Raw genomic sequence first — 22,674 nt, forward strand, 5'->3', positions numbered from 1 at the left:
AATCTTAATCCGACTGCCTTCCCGTGCTTACTAATACAAATAACAGATTTGTGATGCTCAAGCCCAAATTCAGTGTTGATAGAATTGAGAAAACGGCAGGGAAAAGTGTTATTCTGGAACAACAATCGACCTCTGCGAAACCGGACCATGTCGATGGACCCCATAACGTGGAATCTTTAGGTCACACTGATCGGCTGCAGGGACAGACAGTCAACTTCTCTCCATTTCTTTCAGTTCTTCGTTCATGTTGTCAGAGAAAACTGCAAAGTACCTGATACAATTAAAATGCAAGTCTAGATAGAAACAATCAGACAGAAACAATCATTCTAAAGGTAAGCAGTCCAATGTAAAAACAAGATAAAACCAATAATGTACGTCGTGTTTTCATTGGTACTTTCACAATCTGTATCTGTAAAACAAACTTGTGAGTTTTGCTGTACTAGTACTCTGCACCACAGCAAGTTTCAGTTTGTGTATTACAACACAATCTAATGATCCCGAATATCGTGGATATCAAATTGTATGATCAAATATGCATTTTAAACAAGAGGGTCTGAAAGGCCCAAAGTCGCTCACCTGAGATTCAAAGGAACTGACCTGTTCTGTGCAGCCCAAGATGTCATTAGAACAAATGTTCTAACCAACTTTCATGAATAGTGAACACCCTGGTGGCAACGTTTTTCAACAGACTGCTTACATTTTTGTACACATCCAAAATATCATTAAAACAAATATTCTGACCAAGTTTCATGAAGATTGGACGAAATATGTGACTTAAAGAGTGTTAACAAGTTTTTACAATAGCCATATAAGGAAAAAAGTCCCGCCCCCTGGTGGCCATGTTGTTCAATCAACTGGAACAATTTTTCAACTCGTCCAAAATATCATTGGGACAATTCTTGTGACCAAGTTTCATGAAGATCAGACAATAAATGTCGCCTCTAGAGTGTTAACAAGGTTTTTACTATAGCCATATAAGAAAAAATGCACCGCCCACTGGTACCCATGTTTTTCAACCAACCGTAACTATTTTTCATCTCATCTAAGATATCGATGGGACAAATCTTCTGACCAAGTTACATGATGTTAACAAGGTTTTACTATAGCCATATAAGGAAAAATGCCCCGCCCCCTGGTGTACATGTTTTTCAACCAACCCAAACCATTTTCATATACGTCCAAAAAATAATAAGGATGAATCTTCTGACCAAGTTTCATGAAGATCGGACAATAAATGTGGCCTCTAGAGTTTTACTAAGGCCATATATAGACATATAAGGAAAAATGCCACGCCCCTGGTGGCCATGTTTTTCAAGCAACCGGAAACATTTTCAAACTTGTCCAAGATATCATTAGAAACAATCTTCTGACCAAATTTCATGATGATCGGACAAGAAATGTGGCCTCTAGAGTGTTAACATGGTTTTACTATAGCCATATAAGGAAAAATGCCCCGCCCCCTTGGCGGCCATGTTTTTCAACCAACCGGAAGCATATTCGAACTCATCCAAGATATTATAGGGACAAATCATCGGACCATGTTTCATGAAGATCTGACAATAAATATAGCCTTTAGAGTGTTAACAAGGTTTTACTAAAGCCATATATAGCAATATAAACAAAAATGCCCCGCCCCCTGGTGGGCATGTTTTTAAAGCAACCGGAACAATTTTCAAACTTGTCCAAGATATCATTGGGACAAATCTTCTGACCAAGTTTCATGATGATCGGAAAATAAATGTGGCCTCTAGAGTGTAAACAAGGTTTAACTAAAGCCATATATGGAAAAATGCCCCGCCCCCTGGCGGCCTTGTTTTTCAACCAACTGGCATCATTTTCGAACTCGTCCAAGAAATTATTGGGATGAATCTTCTGACCAAGTTTCATGAAGATCGGGCATTAAATGTGGCCTCTATAGTGTTAACAAGGTTTTACTATAGCCATAAAAGGAAAAATGCCCCGCCTCCTGACGGCCATGTTTTTCAACCAACTGGCATCATTTTCGAACTCATCCAAGATATTAATGGGAAGAATCTTCTGACCAAGTTTCATGAAGATCGGACACAAAATGTGGCCTCTAGAGTGTTAACAAGGTTTTAATATAGCCATATGTAGCCACATAAGGAAAAATGCCCCGCCCCTTGGCATCCATGTTTTTCAAGCAAACACAACCATTTTCGAACTCATCCAAGATACCATTGAGACCAATCTTCTGGCTAAATTTCACGAAGATTGGACAATAAATGTGGCCTCTAGAGTGTTAACAAGGCAAATGTTGACGCCGCACGACGCACAACTGACTACGCACAACGGACAAAAGGTGATCACAAAAGCTCACCATGAGCACATTGTGCTCAGGTGAGCTAAAAACTGACTTTCAATCACTGGAAAGGGTGGAAGGGGAAGTGCCTAGAAGCTTGTGTCATAAACAATTCCGCTAAAGTGGTAAGATTTGTTTCAGATAAGACTGTGTGACTTTAAATCAAGACGCACGATACATACATTGAAAATTTGCGTCTATATTGTCATGATAAACATTCCGACCAAATTTCATCAAGATTGGTTCATAAATTAGCCTGTTTAATGGTTACAAGGCAGACGATGTAATATGTACAAGTCGTTATAAAGTTAGTTTTTGTTCTGTTCTGATAATGTCCTCGAGTATGCCAGGGGGCGAGGGGTACAATATAGGAGAGTGACAGTGTCCGAGGGATTATGTCCAACATTCGCACATTCGCATCATGAAGATTATTTTAATCATCTTACGTATAAAACCTTTGCCAGATGTACACAAACAGGGTAACTAATTTGATTTTGGCTGAATATATGAATTTGTAAAACTGAAGGTGAAAAAGTTTGTTGAGAAGCACATGGCGATCTAGATTTTACTGAAAGATATTTGCGACACACATTTTATGTCCGCAAGGTATGTGTGATTTTTTTTCTCTGACGTGTTAAATTTGTGTTGCATTGTTGCGTAACATTCATGCATTTCCTAACATTTATAGTTAAGTCAATTTGTAAACGGTGACACGCTTTTAGGAATGGCTTTATTATCACTTAATATTTAACAATATGTTATGCATATTTATAATCAAGAAATTATGGCTTGATCCATTTTTATCGGATACGTATGAGAGACACAAGATGCAGAAGAAATGATGTTTGACAAACCATATAAAGTATTATTGAATAATGGGCAGTTGTTATTGGAAACATACTAGATAGGAAAGCGGATTAAGATGTATGGAACGGTATTTAGGTAAACTTACATCCTTCTTTATGACTGTGTCATGATTATTGATTGTACTTTCAATTTGTATGTAGACACCATTTCATGCTTGATGACACTTAAATCTCGCCTGATGGCGAATGTCTTTTTACATTCGGCTTAATGGTATCATTCTTGCGTACAGATGCAACATGCTTGTTCGTAAAGTGCATGCAGGGTATGCGTATGTTGGTTTAACGCGATGGCAAGATGTTAGTTTCATCCAAGCACAAAGCATCATACATCATGTACGACACAATATATGTCAATTGACAGTCGTTTCGAAATGCTACGGACAACTACGGAAATTTCTGTGTATTTTACTCTAAGATTTAATCTTTAATTATTTGTTTCCATCTACATGTACCTGCGTATCTATTTTACTATTGTTTTACCTGCCGAAGGCTGAGAATTACTGGTTTGGCGTTGTCCATCCGTCCGCCGTTCGTCCCTCCTTCCATGTTTGTCGGGAGCTATTTCCCGTTAACTTTCATGGTATAGAATGGAACTTAAAGTAGTGTATTATAACCCAACAATTGGTATGCTGCGCTATGCGAGAGGCGGTTGATTCTCCGCAACCGCTGCGCAAGCTCTCTCATACGTTCGACTGGTCGCCGCCCGGCTTCGGTTGAAAGACCGCGCCGAGCAGGTAGGACACGTCAAGGCTCTTCGTATCAAAGGCACGGAAGTCGTGTCCGACTGAGCGTCTCGTGAACGACCAGTTCTGTCCCGTTCGCACCGCCGAGTGAAGGCCTGTGGTTTCTCCCCCGTGGCCGGGTGTATATGCGGCAGGACCACTGCGAGCCGCTTCGGCGGCCGAGCTTCTTGCCTTTGCCAAGTGGTTCCTCAGGCTGGTCGCCCCCGCTGGAATAGCACTGGCCTGGCTCGCGCTGTACAAGCGCCCGATGTCCCTGCTCTCGAACACCGGCCCGCGTCGATCAGCTATTGCCCGGGATACTAGGCAGGTCGCGAGAGAAACACATCTTTTTTTCTCCCATATACATGTATACATAACAATGTTTTCGTCTCCATCGGTACCGTCCGAAACTGGGTTTTACCCGCTCATCTGGACTGTCGCCCTTTCCGATACACGGAAATCGCAGCCACCGATATATTATCGGCCGAGAGAAGGCCTTCGGAAGCTATTGCTCCGGCCGGGTACGAAGCTCGCCCGCCGTGTTCGGCAGGACATCCACGGGCCCAGGCCGAGCCAAACGGCCCCATAGGTCCCGAGCGAGACATCCCGGCGACCAAGCCTCGCGAGCTCGCTCGGTAGCCCGGCCCGCGAGACCATCCCCCCATAAGCGAGTCCCGGCTACAGTCGCCGTCCAACCGCGCTCCGCGAGAATCTGCCCAGCATTCGGGCCTCGCGAGCTCGGTAGCCCGGCCCGCAAGACCAACCCTACAGGACCTGTTTATATTACATTTTTCCAAATTAATTGAAAATTATGTTCTATGATATATTAATCGTAGAAAACTATTGTTTTCTCAACTAGGGGTACAATAGTTTTAATATTCACGAGTACTAGTAACTTTAATGTTTCACTATATACCACACAGATTATGTATACATACAATGATAAATATGTGTTTAAATGTATAAACATCGTAATTATAGCCTGGTAAACAGACTAGAGAAATCTGAAAGTTACACGCACAGGTCTGTGGCAATGGGGGTTAGGCTACTTTATAAATATGAGGTCGATAAACAATGTTCACTGTACATCAGTAGATTACCTCTACTGTAATTATTTGGACTTAGAATGGGTCACACTTCCTTCACATGAGCTCCGTTATGACCTGAATAAAGTACATGTATATTTTCTGGAGTACCAGCTGCAACTTACCAATATAAAAAAAAATCACGGCAGTCTATTTCGTGTGTTCCCAGTAGGCTTACTGGTCTTAGTGGCAACAATAAACGTATTTAGTTCAATAAAGATGATAAAACAAATGGAACTAATTCAGATTATTCAGTAAAGTAATCAATATGGTTCTGATGTTCTCTCTTTTTCCGAAAAGTAATTTATTCGACGTACGAAAAATAATTGTATTCTGCTTACTGCCTGTTGCTAACTTCCGTTGTTAATTACGCTTACTGACATAACCAAATGTGACTGATTTCATCATGACTGGTGCAGTTTCATCACGTGTGTTAGAGTTTAAAAGTACACATTTATGGCAGTGAAATTATGTGCTAATCGATCATGAATCTGGATTAATGAACACACAAACATTGGATAGTCACCAAGCATGTTGCAACAATCATCAAGTATCAACAAATAGACAAGAATCATATTGGAATTGTTATGAAGCAAATAAGAATAAACGTCAATCATATTGTAAATATTTACCATGAATGATGTAATTTTTACCTAAATATCATTCCATAGAGGTGTGTGCTTATTTCAAAGTAAGAGGTCCTTTCACGCCTTAGGCTGCCGGTCGGTCAGTCAGTGGGGAAAGGAAATCTTTGTGACGATTCTTACAAACACACGCATAAACAACTATTTAATAAGTACTAATTAAAATTCATTTCGTGCGTTAACAATGAATATAGTATTATTTATGTATCTTATAATCTTTACAGGGATCTGTTCACAGTATGACAAACCGACCATTAAAAAATTGTCTTACTAAATAAAATTGTCTTACAAAAAATAATACATTATCTTAAACAAGCAAAATTAAACTGACCAAGACTCATGGTAAAAGCATATGTTCGTTTATTGATCATCATTAATAAAAATCGAAAATAAATATGTGAACAAGTCCCTTAAAAATCACTTCTTTTCATTTGACAAGTTCAAACAATGAAAGTTCATAATAAAATATTCTGATATAACTTAAATACGATGTAATAAATTGAAGCAAATCGTTGGTGTCTCTAAATGTTGGCTTTGCAACATTATACATACGACCTATATAATACGACAATCAATGGTCATATCATTTAAGACATACTCGGTGTTCTCAATCGTCCACGTATATTTCACAAGACAACCAACAATGAAAAGTCCAGCTATCATCCTTTCATTATAGCATTTAAATGCAGACACTTCTCGTCGACTGACATGCCTCCACGCATCTGCCAAAGTCATCAGTAACTTTGTTCACATTAATAGTTACACGCATGCCCATGTATGATCTTCGTGTAAGCCCCGTGCAACAAAAGTGTAAGTCTTTGTTTTGTTATAATAATCGCATGCACAGTGCTTAAAGTAAATTTATGCAAAATACCGATGTTGTACATATTGTTATAATACTCTTTTAAAAACGATTAGACTACTGCATATTGATTTCGTTAGTGTGTACATGTATACGATTTTAGCATGATAGTTGTGCATGTATTGCTTAATATAGGTCACACTTATTCTCTTCTCATCTCACTGTATATCACTGTATATCGATTACAAGAATATCATCACTATCGTGTCCAACAAACAACCTTTTACTTTTTGCAGTGTAGTGCACAGACCATGGACGACACAGGTCATCATCCCCGCAAACCAGTGTTGCCAGTCCTCCCTCACAATTCATTTGGATAACGCCGTGTGACCCCAACCAACAGACCAGCAACTGTCCTGTTTCTGACACTTGTACACCTGTAGGACCTTGAAGTGTAGGATCTTCAAAGGATGACAGGACCGTCCCGTCAATAGACAGGGTGAGGAGCTTGTTGTCATCATAGTCGGTAACATACAGCTGTGATCCATCAGAAGCGACAACGCAATGGAACACTAAACAAGAGTTGAGGTCGACAGTATTTGTTTACACATTGAATTAAAATGTTAAAATAATATTTAATCATTTTAGCCTTATATTATTATTAATATCTATACGTGTTACAAAATTATATATATGTGTATCCTTATGAATTAATATTTCAGTAATATCAATACTGTCTGAGTGCAAAGACAATCTCGTATATCAAAATATTTTCTGTTTTCGTAGTATTTTGTATCGAACTTTCATGTAACATATTCTTTAAATTCGATAAATAAAAAACCTGCATAATCTGGATAAATTACTTAACAAAATAAAAGTTCAAACACAATTTTTCCAATAAATTATGCCCTTATTATATGTAAACGATTTGTGTATATATTCAATTAATCATATACACATTTAAACAAGAACACTTATGGTCCATACAACTTTGTATAAATTTAACAAAGCGTATGCATGATTTAAGCAAGTAAATAATATTTGTAATAGAAAAATTAATGTTGAGTTTATCACAATTTTCTATCTTAGTCTTACATGTTTTTTCACCTGTCCATATATCAGACATATCTTCAAATATCTTATTCACCAGCTCGCCATCCAGTGAATACAAATAACTACCCGATGTCATAAATAGATTGCCATTAAAGTGTGCGATGCCTAGACAACTATATTCCAACTCCAATACCCTGTTTTTCACCAGCTTCCTGTTGTTCACAATAAGGAATTGCACAGCGCGTGTACTTTGATCATCAATTGTAACAGCGATCTCAGTAGGACTTACTGACTTACATGTCCCATGGCGCCCCAGGTAGGTCTCTGTGAGCGATAACTTTGCATTGGCCATCAAGCAATTTCACACGTTTGTTACTATAGTCACTTATCAGCATATACCCACCTGATACCTCAGATATGCCACGAATATTACAGCTTTTTATCTTGGTCTATTCGGACATTGTACCTAGCATAGTTGGTACATTTCAATTTCTCATTTGCTTTACTTACTTTCTTCTTTTCTATACGCATCACATCACCAAGTCCTGAGAGACATGGATAGCATCTTCTCAATATCCGTGTTAGCGCGAAATTCAACGGCATTATACTTAAGTTCTGGCATTGTTTTAATCATCATCTGTGCCTTGGAAACCTATTCCTTTGACTTCGCATATGCCACAAATGAAAATATGTACTTCTAATCGTCGATATCCTTTATGGCATCCTTAATTTGCAGCAAATCTACTTGAGCTTTAAAACAGATTGAAAGATGCGACTGAAGCGATGATTTCTGCAACGTTTCGTATGAAGTGTTTAGAGATTGCACACTGTTCCTTTCTAGCGTGTCCAAAAGTGCAGTGATTTTCTGACGCATAACTTTGATATCTACATGCGCCTTTTCATGCGAGGTTTGCAAAGCCTGAAGGCATGTCTTGATGGTGTTGATTTCTTGTTCAATTGTTTGTTGTTCTGATTCAAGTATTGTTGCAACTTTATGAAACTCTCCTTTTTGATGCATTTCTTTGGCTTTTGCGTCAACTAGGCTAACTTCACTGCACTGTCTGAAATAAATAATACTAGTTTGCACTGTCTTAAACAAATAATACTAGTATTACAGCAAAGCAAAAACTAATTGTTAATCTCGGCACATATGTTTTACTAATTTAAATTTAATTATTGTTCTTGTCACATCAATCTATGTTAAATCAAAGTTCTTGTTGAAATTGTGTCTGCTTGCATGGTGGTACATTACTTTTAACATCATGATATTAAATATGCCACTGATGACTTAGTGTTGGGTTTATACTCTAAAAATTCAAATAATACTAAAAGCTTTCATATGAAATATTAACAGTAGAATGAAAAGGGTGTAAGGTTTCTTGTTTTATGTATTTTCTATATCGTATAATAATACTTGTTGCTGATAATGAGATTTACTCTCTTGATAATGTTGGTGGAGTTTCCTTATGAGTGTATTGCTACGACAGTTTGATTTGTGCTGTGATAGAACAAATCGCCGGGCATGCATTTTGCCATATTGCATTTTTGTCTTGAGAGTAAAATCTTTCAACGAACTTTCAAATGTTGTCATACTTTGTTCTGAATGCACAGAGAAAACTTGATAGTTTCATAACTAAGACACATATACCGATGTGTTTTATTCAGTAACATCTCAAAAACTGGATGATACAAATGTATTATACTTTTAATATTTTTATAAATATTGATATAATAATGACCATTGAAATACAACTACGTTCAAAATACTCATTGAATATAGCCTTGAACGAAATCCATTTTTTCTGAAGTGTAAGATTTGAATAGCATGTTTTCATTTTCTTTGTGCGCAAAAAATGATGCCGATATCATTTTTTAAACTTGTATTGAATTACTCGACTTAAATTATAATAGTATTATACACATACGACCTATGCAAAAAGAAGAATAAATATATACACACACGCATGTTAAGAATACTCATCGTACATGTATATGATAAAAATAAGAACTGAACAAACATACTACACAATCGGGTATGTGACCTTTACAAAAGGAATAAGAACCTGTGATCATGGAAGTGACACAAAAAACAACACAGTTAACTGTGATCTTCACAAAACAGCTCAATGAGATGATCTGGGTGTTGTTTACAAAACATCAAAGCCGCTCATGTTGTATCGACCACAGGCCACATCTTTTTGTCTTCTCTTCTAAGAGTGGAGTGAGTTTTGTAAAGCTTCTTATGATACTTTACACATTCATCACAAAGACCTTTCGAACATTGTTTACAGTAAACTGTTGCTTCCCAATTTACGTTGTCGTCTTTACAAAAAACACAGCACACCTCGTATATTAAATCCGAACCTTTCTCCGCCATTGTGTTTTTCGTTCGTAACACTCTGAACGAAGACTGAATACGCTACGGTACATATTGATATCTGCTTTAAACCTTTGAAACTACACCATGTACATAATGATCACGGTTTATCAACCAAACGTAGTTATGTTGAACTTTGCCTTCGTCTTTGCTAGTATCGATTGTTAGTTGCACAATAAGCTGACCTGGTTGTGTTATATATTACACCATGTTAATGTGATCGCTTTGCACACAAATATTGTCTCGCAGAATATAGTATACCTCATGATCACTGACTTAACGGGTTAACTTTGCACTCACATGTTGTGGCGCAATATATACTTCATGATCACTGACTTAATGGGATCACTATGCCACACAAATGGGTCTCGTGATATATATATATATATATATATATATATATATATATATATATATATATATATATATATATATATATATATATATATATATATATATATATCCTTTATAGGATGACTTTGAACATAAATGTTGTCCACTAAAATATACACAATTAAAAGTTGAAAAAATACTTTATTGGATCGCTATGCACACAAATGTTGACTCGCAATATATACCACATTGTCACTGATGTCTACTTATCTGAAATCGCATGTTTTATTATCTTGCCTGTTTCAGTAGCTCTTACAATTTCGAGCAATATTGTAGAGTACCTTGCATACTGTTTCAGTAGCTCCGACAAAATCGAACAATAATGTAGAGTACCTTGTATCCTGCGATGATCGAATCCGTACACTCATCTCTTACCTTTCCGGTTTCAGTAGCTGAATACAACTTCGAGCAATACTGTAGAGTACCTTGTATGCTGCGGTGATCGAATAATCTCTTCGCGACAAGCTTTACTTTTGACGTTATAACAACTGCCATGAACACAGCAACAATCACCTTGATATAAATCGCTATTATTGAAATTGTCTTGGACGTCTTTGAAATTACAGACGCAACTTTGTTAAAAACACGACAAAAAGTTACAGTGTAAGAAGTACGCTCTCCCGATGATACCGGAAGTGATTATGTTTGAATACTAAACAACCAAATTTGGGCACTAGGGATGAGCATGTAGAAAACAGTTTGGCTTTCGCTTCCGTTTAAAATTTAACCCGACAGATGCCGACATGCTCAAATTATTATTCTCTTGTTATTTATTCTGGACATAACACTCTCAAAGATAATATGACGACCAAATTTTAGGTATTGAACCTAAAACGACTCGCCAGAATAAAACGGCTACTGTATTAACTTCACGACCGTCAGTTATTTGTCATTATTTATTTTTTACAATTGTTCTTCTTATGACCCAACTTTGAAACTTAACAATTGAACACTCCAAATTAGGTAATCGTTTGAGTTTGTATCAATGTATAATTATTTTGATTTCAATGAATGGACATAAAAAATATGATAATTAATTCAGCATTATGTATGTTGTATTTTACTCCCTTGTGTACACTGTTCATTATTGTTTTACATGTCGCAAAACAAATAGACAATATGACAATATTAGAACAAATTCCATAAAAAATAACAATCAATGGACCATTTAATATATTGAACGCAATGTATGCATAAAAAGGAGTTATGTACTGAACACATATATGGTTGCATAATCAAAACCAATTTGTAAACCAACTTGTCTTCGCGTTTAAGAAAACGCATGGTAGAGCTTTGCACATGTAATATACGAGTTGATAATTATTACGAAATGTTTTTCTGTATCAAAAGATTTTATGCTTGCATCTATTTGAATTCTGTAAGATGAATATATCATTTTGAATTTAATTAACTCCATAACTATAGCACACACTACTTCTATAAGTGAATATGATATTTATAAATCAGTTGCAAGATAAACTTTAATCACATATCTTCAAATGTTTCGCCAAACAAATGAGTGAATGCAGTCAATGTGTCCATGATAATGTAAGATATTGTTGTAGCTGACCCGCCCGAAAGGTTACGGCGCATTCGCAGAGAGGAGACGCCGGACACTAACGAACGTGTACAACGTGAGCGAATACGAACTCTGATTGCAATTAGTGTTTTTGTTATAATTAATCAATTGTTGTTGAAGCAAAAGAAGTGTTGAGTTATACGGGGAGAAAATGTAACAATATTAAAATTTCAACATGGCCGCTAACCGAATCTGAGAAAAACAAAGCATGTTTTTTTTTTCCAGAAGCTCAGGTCAACATATATGAGATTCATTGCATTTTTCAGGGTTTTTTTTATTAACTGAAAGAAATTGTATCCGTGTGTCGTTATCAGCTCCACGTGTACCGGTATATGCATATTATTTATACGTATTGTAAATTCCGTTTCGTAGTTTGACTCGTCTCAGTAAGCAAAAATCAGAATCTGAGACAAGATTGATAATTTTAAAATCGAAAACCATGGTTAATTGGTTAATAATGTCAATTGTATTGAAAAAAAACATATTATGCATTGAATGTATTCTTCAGTGTCTCAAATACGATCATATTTGGTAGGTTAATGTAAATTGGATAAGCACTGACGGGTGAATTTAATGGATATGCATACATCATGACACGTACCTGTATAATCCTAACGCAGTGCCACGATTCCAACGCCGTTCAAACAGACGAGTTGACTTAAATAAAATGATGCCACAATGTAGGTGGATCATCTGTCGCCAAATATCAAACAGTATTTTTCGACTAATATGATGCAACATCGAACAACCATTGTGTTGTAACATGGAATTCGGAGGAACGGTACCAAGCATTAGGTTAAAACATCTTTAAGATGACTTAAAAGTCTTTCAATAACAATAACATTTATCTGAGTGTAAGCTGACATACACTGTTTGAGTGTCCCGTTTACAGTTTGTGTTTTTAACACTCGGCATATGCAAACAGAAGACGTCCAAACCTGCAGGCAACAAGAAAATGGAGAATTTTCCTAATTCTTGGAAGATAGAAACCGAACACAAAGCCATCTTGAAACGGATAACAAGAGGGCCAAGATGGCCCTAGTTCGCTCACCTGAGAGGAGTCGGTTCATTCAATCTTTACCAAATGTCAAACTTGACCTAGATATTGTCCAGAAAAACATCCTGGTCAAGTTTCATCATTATTTGATCTGCGAGTCATGATCAATGTACCTATGAAGTTTCATGATCCTAGGCGTAAGCATTCTTGAGATATCATCTGGAAACCATGTTTCTTAGTTAAGTCACCGTGACCTTGACAGCCATTGTGTGAATACGTTTTTTGGCACTGTGACCTTGACCTTTGACCTAGTGACCTGATAATCAATAGGGGTCATCTGCGAGTCATGATCAATATACCTATGAGGTTTCATGAACCTAGGCATAAGCGTTCTTGAGTTATCATCCAGAATCCATTTTACTATTTCAGGTCTCCGTGACCTTGACCTTTGACCTAGTGACCTGAAAATCAATAGGGGTCATCTGCGAGTCATGATCATTGTACCTATGAAGTTTCATGATCCTAGGCATAAGCATTCTTGAGTAATCATCCAGAAACCATTTTACTATTGCAGGTCACCGTGACCTTGACCTTTGACTTAGTGACCTGAAAATCAATAGGGGCCATCTTCGAGTCATGATCAATGTACCTATGAAGTTTCATGATCCTAGGCATAAGCGTTCTTGAGTTATCATCCTGAAACCATTTTCACTTTCGGGTCACCGTGACCTTGACCTTTGACCTAGTGACCTGATTATCAATAGGGGTCATCTGCATGTCATGATCAATCTACCTAAGAAGTTTCATGATCATAGGCTTAAGCTTTCTTGAGTTATCATCCGGAAACCATTTTACTTGTTCGGGTCATCCTGACCTTGACCTTTGACCTAGTGACCTGAAAATCAATAGGGGTTATCTGCGAGTCATGATCAATGTATCTATGAAGTTTTATGATCCTAGGCATAAGCGTTCTTGAATTATCATCCGGAAACCATTTTACTGCTTTGGGTCACCGTGACCTTGACCTTTGACCTAGTGACCTGAAAATCGATAGGGGTCATCTACGAGTCATGATCAATGTATCTATGAAGTTTCATGATCCTAGGCATAAGCGTTCTTGGTTTATCATCCGGAAACCATTTTACTGTTTCGGATCATCGTGACCTTGACCTTTGACCTAGTGACCTGAAAACCAATAGGGGTCATCTGCGAGTCATGATCAATGTACCTATTAAGTTTCATGATCCTTGGCATAAGCGCTCTTGAGTTATCATCCGGAAACCATCTGGTGGATGGACGGACCGACATGAGCAAAACAATATACCCCCTCTTCTTCGAAGGGGGAGGCATAATGAGAAAACTGCCCCCCTCCCAGCAGCCATGTTATTCAACTGACCGGAACCATTTTTTAACTCAACTCTCGTATCAAGGAAACAAAAGTTCTGAGCAAATTTCATGAAAATTGGGCCAAAAATGTGACCTACTGTGTTCACATGTTTTCACTTTATACATATAGAGAAAAATGCCCCGCCCACTGGCGGCCATGTTTTTTCACCGATCCCGACCATTTTCAAACTCGTCCGAGATATCAATAAAACCAATGTTTTGACCAACTTTCATGATGATTGGGCAAAAATTGTGACTTCTAGAGTGTTTACAAGGTTTCTCTATAGCCAAATAGGAAAAACTGCCACTATATAGAGAAAAATGCCCCGCCCACTGACGGCCATGTTTTTTCACCGATCTCGACCATTTTCGAATTTGTCCGAGACATCAATTGAACCAATGTTTTGACCAACTTTCATGATGATTGGGCAAAAATTGTGACTTCTAGAGTGTTTACAAGGTTTCTCTATAGCCAAATAAGGAAAACTGCCCCGCCCACTGGCGGCCATGTTTTTCAACGGATCGGAACCACTTTTGAACTCAACCAAGATATCATTAAGACAAACATTTTGACAAAGTCACATGAAAATTGGGCATGAAATGTGACTTCTACAGTGTTTACAAGGTTTTTCTTTTTTTGACCTAGTGACCTAGTTTTTGACCCGGAACAACCCAGTTTCGAACTCGGCCGAGATTTCATTGGGACAAAGCTTCTGACCAAGTTTCATTAAGATGGGATTAGAAATATGGCCTCAAGAGTGTTTACGAGCAAATGTTAACGGACGGGCGGACGGACGGACGGACATACGACGGACAAAGACCGGTCACAAAAGCTCACCTGAGCAATCAGGTGAGCTAAAAAGTTAACCAATTTTGTCTTTATTTATGAATTCAATTAATTTAAATGCTATGTTATAAAATTATTTTCTATTTACAATCTGTAGAATGAAAAAAGCTACAAAATCTCCGTCGGAAAAAAAGACCCTAACAAACCGTGTAAGCAGTAGTGGCAACGAAACCTTTTTTTCGCCTTAGATCGGAAATGGCCGGACGAAATAAATCAGAAATAAGAAAGAGTCATAAGTAAAGATATCTCTATTTTTCCATAAAAGACGTGATACAAGACATTTTGGAATAGATTCATGACAAACTATTAGAATTCGTCCAAAACCTGCTAGAGGTCTTAAAGGATGATTGTTTGAACACGAACAATTGACTTACTGAAAAAAAAACACGTAAAAAATCAAAGTCATCAAGGACTTGTTAGAAGAGTATCCTTTACTTGGGATAGAAAAGGCAACTAGAGCTTTGTCACAGACGTGACGAATACCCCCATAATATTTTGCATGTTGTCTTCACAAAAAACAGCGGACACCATGCTCAATGTTTAAAACGCACTAAGTTACCCCGTGACCTAGTTTTTGACCCGGCATGGCCATGTTCGAACTTGACCTACACATCATCTAGATACAACTTCTGACCAAGTGTGGTAACGATCGGATGAAAACTACTTAAATTAGAGAGCGGACACCATGCTGAATGTGTAAAACGTACTAAGTGATACCGTGACCTAGTTTTTGATCTGGCATGGCCCATGTTCAAACTTGGCGTTGAGATTATCTAGAAAAAAACGTCTGACCAAGTTTGGTGAAGATATTGGATGACAACTACTTGAATTAGGAGAGCGGACATGCTGATTTTTTTAAACGCACTAAGTGACCCCGTGACCTAGTTTCGACCCGGCATGACCCATATTCAAACTTGACCTAGACAACATCTAGATTCAACTTCTGACCAAGTTTTTGAAGATCGGATGAACACTACTTGAATTAGAGAGCGGACACCATGCTCAATGTTTAAAAAGCTCTAAGTGACCCCGTGACCTAGTTTTTGACCTGCCATGACCCATGTTCGAACTTGGCCCATACATCATCTAGATACAACTTCTGACCAAGTTTGGTGGAGCTCGGATGACAACTACTTGAATTAGAGAGAGGACACCATGCTCAATGTTTAAAACGCACTAAGTGACCCCGTGACCTAGTGTTTGACCCGGCATGATCCATATTCGAACTTGACCTAGACATCATCTAGATACAACATATGACCAAATTTGGTGAAGATCGGATGACAACAACTTGAATTAGAGATAGGAAACTTAATACGCACCGACAGACCAACAGACAAGTTCACTCCTATATACCCCTCTAAACTTCGTTTGTGGGGGTATAAAAACAGTCTACGATCTGTGATGAGGTCGCTAACACTCAAGGGCCATAAATTCGTCGCAGTGACATCATGCTGAACGCTGTTCCTGGTGTCCATGATCGACAAACATCCGGGTCGGGAACGTTATAAGTTGTGAACATTATTAACGAACAGTTTAACATGAGCCTCCTACCACGTGATACAGACCAAGTCCATCTTTCGGGGAAATTCAATATGTATGTAATGTAACACGATTGCAAAAAAAACTATGCCATTCGTCAGACCAGGACATTTTAGGGAGCACGAAGATACCGAACGCATCGAAAATGCGTGATCTTTTGAAGGAAACAATGTACAAATGGAACGCGTGATTTCAGAGACTAAAACACTTGCTCAACATGCCGTAAACTAAGAAAACATACTTGCAAACTACCAGCCCAGTAGTTTCAATGAAACAATGGAGTGTAACATATTCTTCACATAAACGGTGTACTCTTCATTTTTTGGAGTTGACATTTCATTGTAATTATGATATAACAGGCTAGAGACCGTTAACGATCGAATAGTTGACATCACCATTTGTACCACAGAGGCACACCTTGGCTTAGTATCATGAACACTCTAAATTCAATTTCCTGACTCAACTTCGAACTTTTTCTCAATGTTCGTGATGCATTCGCCCATTATGCTCAATTTGGTTTTCATGAAAGTTTGTTATTTTTCGAGACTGAATTAACCCTGAGTTTGATGAGGAAATCGTGCATATTCTTAGAGCTGAGGTTTGAGTTTGTTCGTGAGCTGACCGACAATCTCAATACTGACCAGAGTGGAAACTCGAACATCATTTTCTGAGTTTTAAACTAACCAAATGATTGAAACCGGCCAAGAAAGGAGAAGCTGGAGCGTTCATGCAGTTCGCAGACGGGCAGAGTCAGGCTAAGGCAATTGCATTAGGTCTCCACTGTACAAACGACATGGCTTCGGTGAAAGCATCGATTCATGCTGCAAACACACTAAGCAGCGAAGTGGACGCTTTATGAGTCCTCAAAGAGCAACAGCCAACACACTATCTCTCAGCTTTAGCATTTTACTCCACTGGATCCACTCTCACTAAGGAACACACGAAAATAATAAGGCAGATATAATAACAAATATGTGAGCTGAAAAGACAAAGGGAATGGCCATTTCAGACGAATTGCTAATCATCGTCAAGTTCACAACTAAACAGCCCACAAACAGATACCATCAACTGTCCCGAGTAGATCAGGCGATTATCTTTCGGCTGAGAACATGAAACAATAGACTAATCCACCACATGCATAAGAGATTCATCCTCCTGTCCGCTGTTATCAAGGGCTGAATATATAATCCTGGAATTCAGAGACTATTAACCCCTGAAAGAACAAGTATGACCAGAACCTATGTAGCTGTATGAGAAGCTGTACGGACAGGTGGAGGCTATACAAAAGACCACCATTTTCAAACTTGCATCTATACATTAAGTTTAGAGCGATCGAGAAGATCAAATGCTTATACATTAGTTGTAAATAGTACGTTCATAAATATAGTCGTTGAGAATGAGAATGTGATTAATATGTATGTAGTTCGTGTTTTATTTGTTTTGCTTAGCCAAAGTTAAACTTACCAATATTTCATTATGAAACTTGTTCATTTGAAGGATCTTGCGCGTTTCGTAAGAACTGCTTAAAGCAACATATACACAAACTTTATTATTTGTTTAAATTGATAAAACAAAAGGAATATATTTATTTTTAAAAGTATGTTTTCTCTTACAATGTTCAAGGTAATACGCTGTCATTTTCTAGGGAAATAACATTCAAGAATACTTTCTAGATTGTCAGATATGACTTATCCCTCCCTTTTGTATAGTTTTCATGTATTCTGTTTTACTTTGGAAACAACTAAATATGGTAATTCTGTTTTATCACTAACAACTGTCATTGAAAGATTGAAGTCTTAAGCATATAATCATATTGATAAAAAATATATTTCTTTCGGTACTTTTACCCACGCAATATTAGAACATGATGTCTTGAATGAATAAGGATAACTAAATAACTGTTTGACCATGTACATTTCATTTTAATTAAACAAACAATATAAATAAATAAAATAAACTGAGCACACAGAGATTTTAAATGCATTTACTAACACCAATCTTACAGTGTAATCATTGCATAGTTAAGTAATCGATTTACAATCAAACATTTTTTCAAAAGAGTGGTTCACAAACTTGGAAAACAGTGGCACATAATAACATGCAGATATCAATGCTTTTAAAATGAATGTTCTTAGTTTGTCTGCCATGGACAATTTGTGTGGATATATATGGTTCGAGGCTTCGAAGCCAAATTTCATAATACATTCCTTGCTATACAACGGAACAAGAGCAAACAAATTTAGTCCGTCGGTAAATGCATCAGCCATCGCCGCAAAGTCTTTAGGCGGCGAATTCAGGGCAGGAATGACAATATCTGTCTCAATTGCCGCACACAGACTAACTGCTCTCTCATATCCATCTGTGCACAGGTTATACCTGTCGTCAATGCCAAGGCAGTACGATATCCACCTCCAAAAGTAGACGTAGTCATCAAGCTGCTCCTGTGTTGCTCGCACGCCGTATTCTCTAGGATACATTATGATCAAACCGAAAAACCCGGTCTGAACCAAGGCCATATCGTACTGGGAAATGTGCACATGTCCTGTCTCATCAGCGCGTGATTTCGCTGCGTTCATCATAATGTTACGAACTGACGCGTGCATCTTCCTCACCTTTTTCACTGACCGTGATGCAGACGATGTTGGATCAAACACATTCCCATAATGCCATTGAAACAAGTGGTTTAACGTACTCAAATACCGACGTAATGAAGACCTGGCATCCGACGACTTGCCGGTGCTTACTAACACCTGTAACAGATTTGTAACGCTCAAACCCACTATCAGAGAAGATAGCATTGCGAAAATACAGGGAAAAGTATTATTCTGGAACACTAATTGACCTCTGCGAAACCGGGCCATGTCGATGGACTCCAAAACGTGATCAGGAATCTTGAGGTCACACTGATCGTCTGCTGGGACAGACAACCCGCTTCTTTCGATTTCTTTCAGTTCTTCGTTCATGTTGTCTGCGATATCTGAAACATTTTGTACATAACATATACTTGGAAACATGTTTGAACAGAAACAATAATTCTGAAGGAAAGAAGCCCAATGCAAAATCACGATGAAACAAACATTGTACATTGTGTACTTATTGGTATTTTTCACGATCTACATTTTTATACAAAAAAAAAGAATTTTGCTATTCTAGTTCTCTGGATCACTGCAAGTTCGATGCATTGTTTTATTACAACAGAATCGATATATGATCCCAATATATTGTATATCAAATTGCGTGGTCTAAAATGCTTTTTAGTGACTGACTCTTCAATCTAAATGGGGGGTCAAGTGAAATGAAGATTGAGTCGTATTTGTTGCCCATAAGGTAGTTAAAATTTTTATAAAGATTAAACTTCGTGACCTAGGACGCACGTTACCTAGATCTGAAATTGGCCTCGATATCGTCATGATAAACATTCAGATCAAGTTTCATCAAGATAGAGTCATAAATGAAGCCTATAGAATAGTTACATGACTTTTCTCAGACTCGACCTAGTGACCTGTTTTGGACGCACGTTACCCAGATTTGAACAAAGCCTTGATATTGTCAAGATTAACCTAGCTTAAACCGATAAACAGCTTATACAAACTGCAAACGGACGGTGTTGATCATAAGAAAGGCGTTCTTAAACTACATTGTAGGCCGAATAAAGACACCTTACCCCAAAGACTTTTTGGCAAAGAGAATTTCTTGAAAATGACGATGAACAGTTTACCCCCATTTTGTTGATAGATTTTTCCCTAAAAGGAATGCGAAAATGCGACATAAAATGCGCAGGGATAGTCTAATAAAGTAAACTATTCAACAATTATTTCGCCTCGAAGGGGCTTTTGCACAAATTTTGGCATGTTTTTAAGTTTGTCATGAAATGCTTTATATTGATAAATGTAAACATTAGATCTAAAAAGCTCAAGTAAAAAATAAAGAATAAAATTTATATAAAAAAGTAACCCTCAGAAGGGCTCGAACCACTGACCCCTGGAGTCCTGGAGTAAAACAAAACCACTTAGACCACTCGGCCATCTGTCCTCATACAATAACAGAAGTATTTTATACTTTATATACTTTACAATCCTCGTACTTTCACAATTTATAACGACAGCAACAGAACTCCCCAAAATATTCAATCGTTTCGCGTTGCAACGCTTTATTATTTCCAGGTTTTTAAATCGGCAAACGAAGCATATAATGGCTATTTTAGAGCACAGGTATTGGGCGCGTGGCCAAGTCACTTTATCACTATCAATATAAAGTTGTCATAAAACAACTTTTTTCATCAAAAAAAAAAAAAAAAAAAAGAGGGTCAAGATGGCCCTAGTTCGCTCACCTGAGAGGAGTCGGTTCATTCAATCTTTCCCTAACGTAAAACTTGACCTAGATATTGTCCAGACAAACATCCTGGTCAAGTTTCATCATTATTGAACCAAAACTCTGGCGTATGGAGTGTTTTTGTTTTTGTAAGATTTGACCTGGTGACCTATATTTTGAGTTGACCCCCCTTACCAAACATCAAACTTTAATTACAACAAGATGTGTTTGTGAAACACAATGTCCCCCTAGATGACGTTTGACCTTGAAGGATGACCTTGACCTTGTGAAGGATGACCTTGACCTTTCACCACTCAAAATGTGCAGCTCCACGAGATACACATGCCTGCCAAATATCAAGTTGCTATCTTCAATACTGCAAAAGTATTCATAAAATAAGCGATTTGGGCCACATATATTTGACCTCTGACCTTGAAGGATGACCTTGACCTTGACCTTTCACAACTCAAATTGTGCAGCTCCATGAGATAAACATGCAGGCCAAATATCAAGTTGCTATCTTCAATATTGCAAAAGTATTTATAAAATAAGCGATTTGGGCCACATATATTTTACCTCTGACCTTGAAGGATGACCTTGACCTTTCACCACGCAAAATGTGCAGCTCCATGAGATACACATGCATGCCAAATATCAAGTTGCTATCTTCAATATTGCAAAAGTATTTATAAAATAAGCGATTTGGGCAACATATATTTGACCTCTCCCTTGAAGGATGACCTTGACCATGACCTTTCACCACTCAAAATGTGCAGCTCCATGAGATACACATGCATGCCAAATATCAAGTTGCTATCTTCAATATAGCAAAAGTATTCATATTGAGCGATTTTGGCCACATATATTTGACCTCTGACCTTGAAGGATGACCTTGACCTTGACCTTTCACCACTCAAAATGTGCAGCTTCATGAGATACACATGCATGCCAAATATGAAGTTGCTATCTTCAATATAGCAAAAGTTATTGCAAAATGTTAAAGTTAGCGCAAACAAACCAACAGACCAACAGACAGGGCAAAAACAATATGTCCCCCACTACTATAGTGGGGGACATAAAAATAAATATTTTGACCAAGATTCATGAAATCTGAAACAAAATTGTGACCTCTAGAGTGTTGACAAGGATTTTGTATAATATAATGAAAATTTGGACAATCTAAGGGCAATAATTATGGCATTAATTATGTGATTTTGCTCATTATCAAACTTGACTGAGATCTTTCAGCAACTTAAAGAATGCTTGAGAAGTGTGAATGCTAGAGTGTTTACAAACCAAATGTGGGCAGACGGACTGGGGACAAAGACCAATCCTAAAACCTCACCAGAGCAATCAGGTGAGCTAAAAAGTGTGTTTCACCGATCTGAGCCATTTTCCAACTTGTCCGAGAAATCAATAAAACCAATATATTGACTAAGTTTCTTGATGATTAGGCAAAAAATGTGACATCTATAGTGTTCGATCACAAGATTTCTCTCTAGTCACATAAGGAAAACTGCCCCACACCCCTGGCGGCCATGTTTTTTGACCGATCGAGACCATTTGCGACTCATCTGAGATATAAATAAAACCAATCTTTTCACCAAGTTTCATGATGATTGGGCAAAAAATGTGACTTCTAGAGTATTCACAAGCTTTTTTTACTATATAAATATAAGAAAACTGCCCCCCCCCCCCCCCACCGGCAGCCGTGTTATTCAACTGACCGGAACTCAACTCTCGTATCAAG

The 22,674-nt window shown here is 37.7% G+C and overlaps 3 protein-coding genes and 1 long non-coding RNA gene across 12 annotated transcripts in view; 1 reads left to right on the plus strand and 3 right to left on the minus strand.

Moving 5' to 3' along the window:
* Positions 1-22,674, minus strand: part of LOC127873085 (uncharacterized) — a 309,934-nt gene that overhangs the window by 104,596 nt on the left and 182,664 nt on the right. The window lies entirely within an intron of this gene.
* The window catches only part of LOC127873077 (galactose mutarotase-like), a 320,608-nt gene that overhangs the window by 66,822 nt on the left and 231,112 nt on the right, over positions 1-22,674 (plus strand). The window lies entirely within an intron of this gene.
* On the minus strand, positions 5,565-10,197 carry LOC127873096 (uncharacterized). The gene is made up of 2 exons (XR_008045965.1): positions 9,556-10,197; positions 5,565-8,553 (listed from the first exon to the last, which is right to left on the minus strand). It is a non-coding gene; the product is annotated as an uncharacterized LOC127873096 (long non-coding RNA).
* LOC127873084 (uncharacterized) overlaps positions 18,582-22,674 on the minus strand; it is a 344,149-nt gene continuing 340,056 nt past the window's right edge. For all 9 annotated transcript variants that reach the window (XM_052416692.1, XM_052416693.1, XM_052416691.1 and 6 more), the window contains one exon: positions 18,582-19,590. In XM_052416692.1, coding sequence (XP_052272652.1) covers positions 18,635-19,576 — 942 coding nt within the window. In that variant the 5' untranslated portion in view covers positions 19,577-19,590 and the 3' untranslated portion in view covers positions 18,582-18,634. The remainder of the gene's footprint in view (positions 19,591-22,674) is intronic.

This window comes from Dreissena polymorpha, chromosome 3 (assembly GCF_020536995.1).
Source record: "Dreissena polymorpha isolate Duluth1 chromosome 3, UMN_Dpol_1.0, whole genome shotgun sequence".
Classification (NCBI taxonomy): Eukaryota; Metazoa; Mollusca; class Bivalvia; order Myida; family Dreissenidae; genus Dreissena; species Dreissena polymorpha.